We start from the raw sequence: 13,615 nt of genomic DNA, 5'->3' as shown, positions 1-13,615 counted from the left end.
TACGAAGTAATTTAAGAATTATTTTTTCAAAATCCCATGGCATCATTTTATAAAAAGGAAGGGTATGGAAACAAATTCAATAGGGAACAGGAATTAAAAAGCATTAAAAGATATTTGTTTACATATATACATATACGTGCATGTATGTATTTAGTTCTGAGCTGCCTAGTAGCCAAGGGGAAAAATAAGACATAGTCAGATACATAATTTTCATTATACCCAGCATACCAGATCCTAGGACAAACCAGTGATATTCCTATAATTAAATCCCAAAGATATTTTACAAAGGAGATTTTATTAAACAATAGCTTTGACTACATTTTTAAAAATCACAATTTCTTACATCAACTTTAATCCAAAGGCATAATATTAAAACACCAACCCAGTCATGGCAATTTGTGATGGACTAAGACTATATAGGTTTTCTATATCCAAATTGATGGAAGGAAAGAATTCAGAGTACCTGAAAGAGGATATAGATATATGTGTTTCAAATCATCTTCCATAAATATTATTTCTCTAAGCTAGCAATTAAAAGAAGATGAGCAGACCTTTTGAGGCTATGCTCTCTGAAGATGGCCTGGAGTTTTCCTATTCTGAGTTGCTGCTTAAATATGGACTCACAGGTTGAGACACTTGTCAAGTAAAGGTTAATTAAGAAGGTAAGATTGATTCGTAATATGAAAACTGAGGAGCTGATCACAGATTCTGACCACCACCTGAAGGCAAACTCAGGAATTTTTAGAGCTAAGAATTGGCTTTTGGCCCTTTCTGGCCCAAGAACACAAGAACACCTGCTGGGTTGAACCCCCAATGCCTACCCCAAGAGGAGGACTAGGATGCTTTTGTCTTGGGAGACTTTTAGAGAGTTACCTACCACAGCCACACGAAGAGAGTTAATGATGCGATCTTGAACCATCTGAATTTGAGCAAGGCATCTTTCTGGGGTATTAAAAGAAGAAGGTGATTATTGTCATTCGGTATAATTCTTGAGATTAAAAATGTAAATACTTTGAATAAGGGTAAGGTTTATTATTATTATTATTATATAACTATGTAAATCAAGGAAAAGATACCCTAAAGTCTACCATTCCATCTCATCAACACTTTATTTTTCTGGGTTCAGTTCCACTCTATGTTGGTGTAAGCAATACTCCACTATAGAAAAAATTTTTCCGAGAGACTAAAGAGGTCAGTTTAGATTTTAAACCCAATCAGGTGGATTTCTGAAGAACATATACAGAAAAGAAATTTTCCATTTCTGACACATGGGAGATTTTCAATAAATGTTGACAGGCAGATGGAATTAAAAAACAAATATAAATAAGAATACACTGGTTTTAGGAGCAGAGGAAGAGGGATAGATGACCTATACGAGAGCGCAGCTGTCTAAGAAAGATGAATAGACACGTTCCCAGCATGATTCCTCTTTGATTCTTTGTAATTCTAAGACTTGGTCTCTATGATGACTACAGAGAAATAGTCTCTTTTCATAACTTTTTTTTCCAGAGTACAAAAATAACACGATTATCATAGAAATTTTAAGAAATATATAAAGAAGACAGGATTTAAAATATTACTTTAAATTTGATTCAAATGTTTGTGATAGTTGTTGCTAGTTGCTGACGTGTTGGCTCCAACTCATGGTGACCCCATGTACAACAGAATGAAATGTTGCCCAGTTCTGTACCATCTTCATGATTGTTAGTATGCTCTAGTCCATTGTGGTGGCCACTGTATATTTTGAGTGCATTGCTTTTTTTTTCCAACCTAGGGGCCTCATCTTCCAGCATTATGTCAGACAATATTCTGTTGTGATTCATAGGGTTTTCACTGGCTAATTTTCAGAAGTAGATCACCAGGCCTTTTTTCCTAGTCTGCCTTAGTTTGAAAGCTCCACTGAAACCTGTCCACTATGGTTGACCTTATTGGTATTTGAGATATCAGTGGCGTAGCTTTCAACATCATAGTAACACGCAAGCCACCATAGAACAATGAACTTATAGGCAAGTGGTAGTTGTAATAGTTAAAAGGTCATATTTATTATATTTTCTATTCCTTAATGGCATTATTTCATGTTTACATATTGCTTACTTGATTCTATTTTGAGAGAGAATTCTAAATCATAATCTGTACAGCAAATGCAATAGCTAGAAATGAGGCTCTCTAGACCAAGCATTTTTGACTCTTAACTTACTCTTAATCCTCAAAAGAGTCACAAGACTCTTGAGAATTTGATGAAAGCTAAGGATCTTCCAAGAATAAAAAGGGACATGTAAAGGTATGCTGAAATTTTTGCATACAATTTCAAAGACATCATGGATCCCTTAAGGTGGATCCATGAACCCCAGGTTAAGAGACCTTCACCTAGACTGAGAAGTATATAGAAACTTGAGGTTAAAGCAGAACAATGAGCCCAAGCGGGACAGTGGCAGGGAGTGAATGCTGCATAAGAGTCAGAGGTCAAGTCTATTCAGCAGTGTGGAAAGCAGATATAGACATATATGCCAGAGACAGATAACCTGAAATCGAAGCTACTCCTGCCTCTTAAATGCTTCCCACTGGGAAGAGCCAACCTAATACCTTATAGTACAAACAAGTTATGTTAGAGAAGGATTAGATGGTTAATCAAGTTAGAATTGTGATGGTAGTAGGGCATGTAGTGTCAGGTGGTCAGTTTGGGGCAGAATCTTGATACTTAGACTGTAGTGCCTGTTCCTTCTATAACCACAAACACTTCATTTTTATCTGTATTTCAGAGTACTGTGAATAAGTGTTTGATTAGGACTCAGGAAAATGGTTTGACAAAACATTTTTTCTTTTTTCCTCCTCTATTTTTATGGACAGATTTGGCTTTCTGGCTTTGTTACCCTGGAAACCCTGGATACATGTGGAATGTCAGTTGTATTACCAGGCAACTGTGCTTATGATAAAAATGGTCCCTGTTTAGTAAATTGCACCTTGACCGGAGGAAATTACAAATGAACTGTATATACTCTGTGGGCTTCCTTAATCTGCATAAAGGCTGTGTATGGACCAGAGGAAGAAGAGATCTAGAAGCTGCAAGAGGAGAGAGTTCCCAGATCATAGTGACCAGCAGGGGCTTACTCCCTCACCTCTTTCAGGGCTTACCGAAATTTCACCTTCCCAAGGAGACATCTCTGACCCAATTTAAAGTTTCAACCCTCTCCTTCCTGTGCTTTATCTCCATGGCACTTTTACCATCCACGTACTTCTATGTTATTTGTTTGAGGTCTGCTGCCTCCCACTTAGAGGGCAGGGATTTTTGTTTGTTTCAATCACTGCTGTACCTGCAGTGCCTAGAATAGTTCTTGGAACATAGTTGGGCACATATTTGTTGAATGAATAGATAACTAAAGGAAATGACAAAAAGTCAAACAAATATGAATGAAAAACTAGCCATTGGTCTTGGCAATTAGGGGGTCACTGGTGATTTTAATGAGTGTAGTTTTAGAAGCCATGTTAGAGTGGACTAAGGACTCCTTGGGAGATATTTCGAAGCTGAGGGAGCAGGGAAAAGAATAGGTAACTGATATCACAGAAACAATAAAAAAATTTTAGAGAGGATAGAGTGCTGGACTGAAACAAACTCAATTAAATTTAACACGAATGCATGTATTGCCTTTCCATGTAGGTTAAAGGTTGTTTAAATGTGGGTTGGCAAGAATGGGTATGTCTTATAGGTTAACATGTCTATCTCCACTATGTCCTGAGGGCCTGGAAGTCAGGGATAGTGTCTTTTTCATCTTTCCATTTCCAGACCTGCCAGAATATTTGGAGTATTACATGTGCTCAGTAAAAGAACTTTAGTATTTAGAATATTCTAGATAAGAGGACAAGCGTGCACAGAAGCCTGGATAGGAGAGAGAATGAAGTGTGTTCAGAGATCCACAAGTAGTGCAGTGGGTTCCCATGTGGGCCAGGCAGGAGACATGCCTCTGAGATTCTAAAAGACAAAAATGAAACCAAAACAGAAGAGCTTGTACCCCACCCCTTCAAGTTGCTTAGTAATAGAAGCACATACAGCACTAGTGCATTTTTGTTCACACCACAATCCAGATTGTATTTTGCATAAGGTGTAGTATCCTCTTCTGATACAGCTCTATGTCATCAGGATGTGGTTTATAGTAAATCCCAAAGTACCAGCAGCTATTTTGACATATTCTCTTTTTTTCATAAATTTTGTTTCATTTTCAGTTAAAAAAAAAATGTCTTCCTCTTAACTCCTTCACCTCTTTTAAGAGTTTGGCAGCTATAAGTTTATGATAAGCTTGAAATGGGATATTCTGGTTTCCTTTCAATTTCATGTCAGATTTCTCAAGCAGCTCTGATATTTCCAATCATCCTGAGATCTTCTCCCTTTTTATATTAGAATCTGGAAAAATATCACTAATTCACTCTTCTTTGCTTCAGAGGTTTAACTATGGGAGCTATCCAGTGATTCACACACTTCTGTAAGCTGTCCTAGATATATTCTCAGCAAAAAAAAAAAAAAATTCTCAGCAGCTCAGGCATAATTCTGTTTTGTTATCTTTACTGATATGAATAGATTTACATTAAATCTGTCCTTGGCCCTAGCTGAACTCAAACTATAGAATCTTAGTGTTGGAAGGAAATTTAACACATATGCTATCTAACCCCCTATCTTATGTAGAAATACCTTCTATTCTGCCACAGAAGGTCTTCCAACCAATTGGAATATCTGTAATGACAGGAAGCATACTACATCACAATGCTTTCTATTTTATTTTAGAATAATTCTAATTTTGAAGAAGTTATTTTTATTGGGCTGAGTGCAGCCACATCCAACTTTTGGCTATATTTCAGCTTTTTGGATTTACCCAAAATAAACTTTCTTAGTTTCTTCTAATTATTGAATATGAACTCATTTCTTTAGACTCATTACTATTGAGTTCAGAACTTCAGTGACCTTAGTCATCTGTCTTAAAATTATTTGGTATATGCCTCTTCTGTTTCTTGGAGGTAGCTGATGGTTTTTCCCCCAGTTGAAAGATCATCTCCTTTATCTTTAGGTGCCTTTTGTTTGAGGTTTATGATCTGTAAGCTCAGGTTTCTATAGTATAGGAAAATGGTGGTAATTTTAGGAAGAATGAGGACAAAAATATGCTTTAGGAGTCTGGAAAGAAAATGTTTCCAGGCTCCAGAGGAAAATTAATAGCCCTGTTTGGGGAGCTCACAGAAGAATCCTATCTGGGATTCATAAAATATAGAACATATTTTAGGCTTTCTGATAAAAAAGAAAAAGGCTATCTCATACAGTTGTAAAGTGATCCAACCTTTTTGAAAGACAACTGACAATATACGTATATTTAAAATATGCACACCTCTGCCACTCAACAACAAAAAGGCAAACAACCCAGTTTTAAAAAGGTCAAAGGACTTGAACAGACATTTCTCCAAAAAGATACACAAATGGCCTCTAAGTGCATAAGAAGATGCAAATTAAAACCACAATTGGGATACCACTTCAAACCCAGTAGGATGGCTATTTTCAAAAAAACAAACAACAACAGCAACAACAAAAAAATGAAAACAGTGTTAAGGAGGATGTGGAGAAACTGGAACTCCCCTGCATTGCTGGTGGGAAAGTAAAATGGTGCAGCAACTGTGGAAAACAGTTTGACAGTTCCTCAAAAAGTTAAACATAGAATTACCATGTGACCTGGCATCCATTCCTATGTATATACCCTAAAGACCTGAAAGCAGGAACTTGAACAGATCACGCACATCAATGTTCACTGCAGCATTCTTCACAATAGCCAAAAGGTGGAAATAACCCATATGTCTATCAAGAGATGAATGGATAAACAAAATGTATATACACACAATATAATATTATTCAGCCATAAAGAGAATCGAAGTTCTGATATATGCTATGGCATGGTTGAATCCTGAAAACATTACACTGAGTAAAACATCAGACACAAAAAGACAAATGTTGTTTGATCCCATTTATATGAAATATCTGGAATAGGCAAATAGATTCAAAAGTTTATTAGTGAATACCAGGGCCTGGGGGGAGGTGGGAATGTGGAGTTATTGCTGAAAGGGCACTGAGTTTCTGTTAAGGGTGATAAAAAATAAAAATAAACTTTTGGAAATGGATAGTGGTGATGGATGCACAAGGTAAATGTAATGAATGTCACTGAATTGTACATGTTAAAACAGCAAGCTTTTTGTTATATATATTTTACCACAAAAAGATTTTTAAAAGGTCATAGAGAAAATTGCTAAGTGGCTCAGAAATGTATGTCAGCAGCACGGAGATCCCTCTTCCAAAAAGGAAACAGCTCTTGGGTCTGGAATATTGCTTGGTCCATTAAGTCACTCAACAGAGATCTCCAGGTACCTGAGTCTCTGAGCATCTCAGTGCCTCTCTGTGTTGGACACAGCCAATAACTACATTTTTTTCTCTTGCAGGCATTTTCAGCTTATTACTATACGATGAACTTTTTAAACTTGACATCAGATAAAGTCTCCAGTGAGGAGATGGTGATTGACAAGATGAAAAAGTTCTGCGCTAGACCTTGGAAGGAGGTAAGTGACTAGAAACAGTAGCTGTCACAATTGCCCTGCGTCCTTGATAATACAGAGGATGTCAGTCTGCTCTTAAAATGGTTCTACCTTGCCCTGGCCAAGATCCAACAAGTGTGTCAGAGAAGCCCAGATGGTGGACTCAGGAATGCGTTCACCTACAAGTGAGAGATAACATACAGTGGCTTAAACCAAAAGGTTTTATTTTTCTCACCTAACGTGAAGTCTGGCAGGGATCAATAGCTCAACTGTATCTGTCATTGCTTCATCAGTTCTGTCCATGGTCGTCTTCTGGTAAGTTAATTAGAGGGCTCAGAAATCTTCCGGTGATCAGAACATAGCCACTTTTACACTTCGAAAATCTGGTCATCCAAAGAATAGCCCAAGAGAACAATGCTGTAAGATTCTATGTATACTGATAACTAGGTATTTCTGGGTTCTGATATTCAACCTCATGAGTCTTTAGCCTTTTTAGGAAAATGCATCTTATTCTTGATGCATGCCATGCCCCTTTGCGTGAGGGCTGCTAAGGGGAAATGAGTGAGAGGAAGAGAACCTTGTACTGTCCCACTGCCCTCGAAATAGAAAGGGAAGAGAGAGAGAAAGGAGAGGGACCCATCCCTTCATTTGAAGAGCACATAATAATGAGTCCACAAACATTAACATGATAAATTCTTACTTGGTGATTGATAAACCAGGTGGATGCCTTTGGTGTCTATATTGTTGACTACTATCATAACTAACCCTCAGCAGGTTAGACTGTAAAGGCAACGTATGTTGTTCTTGTTGTTAGGTGCCATCCAGTCAGCTCTAACTCACAGCGATCCTATGCACAACAGAACGAAACGCTGCCTGGTCCTGTGCCATCCTCACAATTGTTGCTATGCTTGAGGCCATTGTTGCAAGTACTGTGTCAGTCCATCTTCTTGAGGGTTTTCCTCTTTCTCGCTGACCCTGTACTTTACCAAGCATGATGTCCTTCTCCAGGATCTGATCCCTGACATGTCCAAAGTATGTGAGATGCAGTCTCACCATCCTTGCTTCCAAGGAGCATTCTGGTTGTACTTCTTCCAAGACAGATTTGTTCGTTCTTTTTGCAGTCCATGGTATATTCAATATTCTTCACCAACACCACAATTCAAAGGTGTCAATTCTTCAGTCTTCCTTATTCATTGCCTAGCTTTTGCATGCATATGAGGTGAGTGATTGAAAACACCATGGCTTGGGTCAGGCACACCTTAGTCCTTAAGGTGACATCTTTGCTTTTTAACACTTAAAAGAGATCTCTTGCAGCAGATTTTCCCAATGCCATGTGTCATTTGATTTCTTGACTGCTGCTACCATGGGTGTTGATTGTGGATTCAAGTAAAATGAAATCTTTGACACCCTCAGTCTTTTCTTCATTCATCTTGATGTTGCTCATTGGTCCAGTTGTGAGGATTTTTGTTTTCTTTATGTTGATGTGTAATCCATACTGAAGGCTGTGGTCTTTGATCTTCATCAGTAAGTGCTTCAAGTTCTCTTCACTTTCAGCAAACAAGGTTGTGTCATCAGCATAACGCAGGTTGTTAATGAGTATTCCTCCAATCATGATGTCTGTTCTTCTTCACATAGTCCAGCTTCTCAGATTATTTGCTCAGCATACAGATTGAATAGGTATGGTAAAAGGATACAACCCTGGCGCACACCTTTCCTGACTTTAAACCATGCAGTACCCCCTTGTTCTGTTCAAACAACTTCCTTTTGCTCCATGTACAGGTTCCTCATGAGCACAATTAAGTGTTCTGAAATTCCTATTCTTTGCAATGTTATCCATAATTTGTTATGATCCACATAGTTGAATGCCTTAGCATAGTCAATAAAACACAGGTAAACTTCTTTCTGGTGTTCTCTGCTTTCAGCCAGAATCCATCGGACATCAGCAATGATATACCTGGTTCCATGTCCTCATCTAAATCCGGCTTGAATTTCTGACGGTTCCCTGTCGATATACTGCTGCAGTGACTTTTGAAGGATCTTCAGCAAAATTTTGCTTGCTTGTGATATTAACGATATTGTTCAATAATTTCTGCATTCAGTTGGATCACCTTTCCTGGGAATAGGCATAAATGTGTATCATCTCTTCCAGTCAGTTGGCCAGGTGGCTGTCTTCCAAATTTCTTGGCATAGACAAGTGAGCACTTCCAGTGCCGCATCCACTTGTTGAAACATCTCAATTGATGTTCCGTCAATTCCAGAGCCTTGTTTTTTGCCAGTGCCTTCAGTGCAGCTTGGACTTCTTTCTTCAGTACCATTGATTCCTGATCATATGTTACCTCCTGAAATGGTTGAACATCAACCGGTTCTTTTTGGTATAGTGACTCTGTATTCCTTCTATCATCTTTTGATGCTTCCTGCGTCGTTTAATATTTTCCTTTTAGAATCCTTCAGTATTGCATCTTGAGGCTTGAATTTTTTCTTCAGTTCTTTCAGCTTGAGAAATGCTGAGCAGCTTCTTCCCTTTTGGTTTTCTATCTCCAAGTCTTTGCACATGTCATCATACTTTACTTTGTCTTCTCAACCCACCCTTTGAAATCTTCTGTTCAGCTCTTTTACTTCATTTTTTCCTTTTGCTTTAGCTACTCGATGTTCGAGAGCAAGTTTCCGAGTCTCTTCTGACATCCGTTGGTCTTTTCTTTCTCTCCTGTCTTTTTAATGACCTCTTGCTTTCTTCATGTATGATGTCCTTGATGTCATTCCACAACTCCTCTGGTCTTTTGTCATTAGTGTTCAACACGTCAAATCTATTCTCAACATTCTAAGCCAATCTGTAGCTTCCCAGAGGAGGAGGGAGATAGGACTGTTGAAGAATTCAGAAAAATTAGGCCAAAATGGCATTTCCTCCCCTCCCCCAAGAAAGAGGCCAGCCTTCAAGAACCTATGGGGATGCAGCAGATTCAAGTCAGGCCCAACAGGGTTCTTGGAATTCAGTATCGCATAGGGGTTCTTTGTTTGACAAACCCACCAAGACTACGTGGAATGGGGGAGGAGGTATTTCCACAAAAGAAGAGTACAGCTACTGAAAGGAAGGGGTAGAGAATCCTGGGAAGGAAAAGTCAACTAACACCGTGGTGTCACGATAATGTTGATCAAAGGGACTAGTTTCAAGAACTGTGATGAAAAGACAGGTTCTACCTGGTCATTCCTAGAATTCCATTAGAGCAGAACAATGGAGGCTAAGTGTGGTCTTAGTCTTACAGAGATTGAGGGCTAGGAGGAGCCAAGTGAGGAGCAGACCCCAGCCAGTATCTAGTGTTTCAGATAGGATATCTCTTGGGAGAGAAACCTGGGTAAAACGGGACAGGCAGCTGCCAGGAGACACTACATATAAAACACCTGGTATAGTTCCTCGTATATGATATATGCTTAGTTCTCTCTCTAACCAGGGTGTTCAGGAGGGAACGCCTTTCTCAGGGGCTGAGAAATAGGGCAATAGACAGAACTTTGGGCTGAGCTAGAGATGTCCTGGCCTGTTGCCCTCTAATTGAGGGCATGAGAGGAGCAGAGTAGGCTGTGGACATCGGGGTATATATTCACAATAGCTAGGATAGGTAAGTAAGGGCAAGGGTCAGTGGGCAGTCCTTAATATCTTCACTTGGAAGTAGGGTGAATAAACTCACGAAGGGCTGAAGAAGGGGACCGCTTTGCATGAGTCAGAGGCAAAAAAGAGGCTAGGTAAGAACAGAGGATAGGTGAGATGTTGGCACTTTTAGCAACCTTTAGCAAAATACTCCCTAAACTGTGTTCCAGAACTGTGCTTCTCAAAATTTAAGGTGCACACAAATCACCTGAGGAGCATGTTAAAATGCAGATTCTGAGTTGATAGGTCTGGGATGAGGACTGCTAACAAGCTCCCCAGGGGATGTGAATCCTGCTAATTCCAGGGACAAAACTGAGTGGCAAAGCTTTTTATGACACTATTTCCTTAAAATGTTTGTAGAGACTCTGGTCAAGAGTATATAGAAAACTCTAAGCAAGATTCATGGATTTCTTTAATGCAAGATTTTCACAGCTTTTAATATGCTAATGTGATTGTGATTCTCCAAGTTTTGGGGATATAAAATGGGATAGTCAGGGTTTCTGAACCTGCTAAACCACAGGAATTTTTTTTTTTTTCCTGGAGCACCTATTAACACCTCATAGAACCAGCACCTTTTAACACCTCGTAGAGCACTGTTTTGGGGGTGAGAGCCCTGTGGACAAAAAGCTTCCTTAACAGACCTCAAACTATACACCCCTTTACTCACTGAAGGAGTGCAGCACCACCCCCAAAGCCCTCTGGGGACCAACCCTCAGGCCCTCAGGCCCATGTGGGCTGGGGGCTTTCTCCTCTCTCTAATAGTGGAGAAGAGGGCTATCGAGAGGTGGTGCCTGTTGTATAAGCGTGATATCCCCTTCACTTCTAGGTGAACACAACTTACGCTGGCGTGAAGCAGAAGTACCTGAGTGAATACTGCTTTGCTGGCACCTACGTTTTAACCCTCCTGCAAGCCTATAATTTCACAGATTACTGGAAACACATTCATTTCATGGACAAGGTAATTCTGGGGTTGCTAAAAAAAAAAAAAATTTTTTTTTTTTTATGAGTCATAGTTGACTCGATAGCAAAGGGATTTGGGGTTTTCTGGTTTTTTTTTTTTTGGTAGTGATTGAAGCAGTTTTGGCCTTAAAAGAGGTGGGAGTCAGCCTGATTTAAGTTTTTGCCTGATGTCTTGTTACACCACTTCACCTCTAACCCAAGTTGGCATCTTGTGTCAAGCCAGTTGTAGTGTCACCTTTCTGCTCACATAACAGTGGCTAATATCTTATAAAACAAAAAAATGTTGTGATATTAAAGCAATATAAAAGCATCTCAGTAGCCACAGTGATTCTGTGTGCTGACACTACTGCCCATCCCAAGGGCCCTTTCCTCAAGTCAGGAAAAGATGATCCTGGTTTCTTGTAAGAGATGAAGGCCCTGTTGGCTGTGGCTCTTGATGCCAATCGTTTCAAAGTTCACCAATCTGAAAGCTCTATGTGAAGGGGACTGAGTGGCTTTGAATGGGCGATTGCTTAGAAGCAAGAGCCCTGAAGAAGCAACTTCGCTACTGCGCTTTATTACAGCGCCACCTGCAGTTAGCCAATCATACAGGAACATTTACATCAGCTGCGCGACTCGTGTTTGATGAAAAAATAATAAGAGCAGAGTGTTTCTACCTTTTTAAACCAATGCCTGTTAATGGCAAAAACAATTACCCACTTTATTACATATCATGATTTCAAGCAAAACAAAGCATTGAGACAAAGGACTGTAGCATCCCCTGAAGATACTAGTTTCATTACTATCTTGTCAGTAGACTTTTCTAATTTTAAAAAACTCTTCCTTGTTTTAATATCCCAGCCTTCCTTCCATTCCGTCATGGATTTTTGTTTGTTTGAAGGCTATGTCTAGGTGTAATTTAAAACTGATGCTCAGGGCAGTCCTGGTTTATATTCTTTGAGCTCTAATAAATGACCCAATATTTCTAACCCCCAGGCAATAACTCCCCCAACTCTGGACCCTTTATTAACACAGGCAGTCAGATAAGGTCTCCATCCCCTACAGAGGGAAGCAGACCTGTTACAAATTTATTTATTTACAGTATTGGTAAGGATTTGGGGGAAAGGGTTCCACGTATTATTGGTTGGAGTACAAATTAGCACAAACTTTCAGGAGACTATTTTGGCAATATGTGCCAAGAACCTTAAAAATATACATATCATTTTATTCAATTACTCCATTTCTAGGATGCATAAATAATTGAATAAAGTGAGTCAAAATGACTGTGTAAGACAGTTCATGCCAGTGATGGTGTTGTAGAAATATCTTGAGACAGGGGATGATGTTTACAACATATTGTTAAGTGAATAACTACACGTACAATTTAATTCCATATTTTTTGTGAGAAAAAACATGCATAGAGAGGACTGGAAGGATGTGTCATAAAATGATCACAGCTGCAACTTCTGAGTGATTAAATATGGCTGATTTTTATTTTCTTCTTTAGGCTTATGTGTACTTCTTAATTTTTCTACCATGACCATGCATAACTCACATAATAAAAACATTTCCAAAATTATTCACAGACTACCTGCATTCCAACAACTTTTGAGGTGATAAATATTCCTAGGAAGATGGCAGGGTCAGAGCATGTTTTATCATTTAATAAGAATCCTTTCTCATACATGTGCGTAGTCTTGCAATTTCCATAAATTGAGACTGATTTGCTGGGATTATTGCCCAATGTTTCTCTAGTTGAATCATAAAGGAGTTTCTCTAGGTGAATCATATGGAGTTCCCTGGGCTTGACAAGGTTGTAAAAGGCCAATCATTATTCCCTTACTCTCTTGCCTGCTTCCCATCACCTCCATTCCCCACACATACACAAGCAACAAAACAAATCTCCAAAGGCCTGTTTTAATTACGTTCTTCTAGGGAGGGGAATTGCGCGTTCACCAAATTCCTTTTTTGAATAAAGGAATATAATAGTAAGGCCCCCAACTGTCCTTCTTAATCACTTGCTGCTCTGTTTTTCCTAGTTTAGAATATAAAATTAATATTCCTAGTTTAGAATATAAAATTAATCCATTTAGATAACTGAACATGTTGCCCTCCGACTAGTGGTTGCTCAGTGTTATGGATGGGGTTTCATGAAGTCTATGAATTGTCTCCTTGGAACAACAAATAAAAGATTTTCCCCACTGTTTGCAGATCAATGACAACACTGAAGCCGGGTGGACTTTGGGCTACATGCTAAACCTGACCAACATGATCCCAGCTGAGCTGCCACAGCCCAAACCTTTCTCCCGTCCCACGTACATCTCCCTCATGGTGGCCTTCTCCCTGGTGCTGGCTGTAGTGTTCATCCTAGGCTCGATTATCTTTCACAAGTCTTCGTATTTCCAGAAATAAGTGGAATAGCAGGAGCAGTTGAAATCTGCTGGCTGGAATGAGAAAAAAAAAAAAAAAACTGCCCAGGGA

At 39.1% G+C, this 13,615-nt stretch overlaps 1 protein-coding gene across 11 annotated transcripts in view; it reads left to right on the top strand.

The window, feature by feature from the left end:
• The window catches only part of ENTPD1 (ectonucleoside triphosphate diphosphohydrolase 1), a 184,135-nt gene extending 170,520 nt beyond the window's left edge, over positions 1-13,615 (top strand). For all 11 annotated transcript variants that reach the window (XM_023546897.2, XM_023546895.2, XM_023546894.2 and 8 more), the window contains 3 exons: positions 6,463-6,579; positions 11,022-11,153; positions 13,346-13,615. In XM_023546897.2, the coding sequence (XP_023402665.1) occupies positions 6,463-6,579; positions 11,022-11,153; positions 13,346-13,546 (450 nt within the window). In that variant the 3' untranslated portion in view covers positions 13,547-13,615. The remainder of the gene's footprint in view (positions 1-6,462; positions 6,580-11,021; positions 11,154-13,345) is intronic.

Source organism: Loxodonta africana, chromosome 16, assembly GCF_030014295.1.
Source record: "Loxodonta africana isolate mLoxAfr1 chromosome 16, mLoxAfr1.hap2, whole genome shotgun sequence".
Classification (NCBI taxonomy): Eukaryota; Metazoa; Chordata; class Mammalia; order Proboscidea; family Elephantidae; genus Loxodonta; species Loxodonta africana.
The sequence above is the reverse complement of the archived record's forward strand: the minus strand, read 5'-3'. Positions and strand labels throughout refer to the sequence as shown.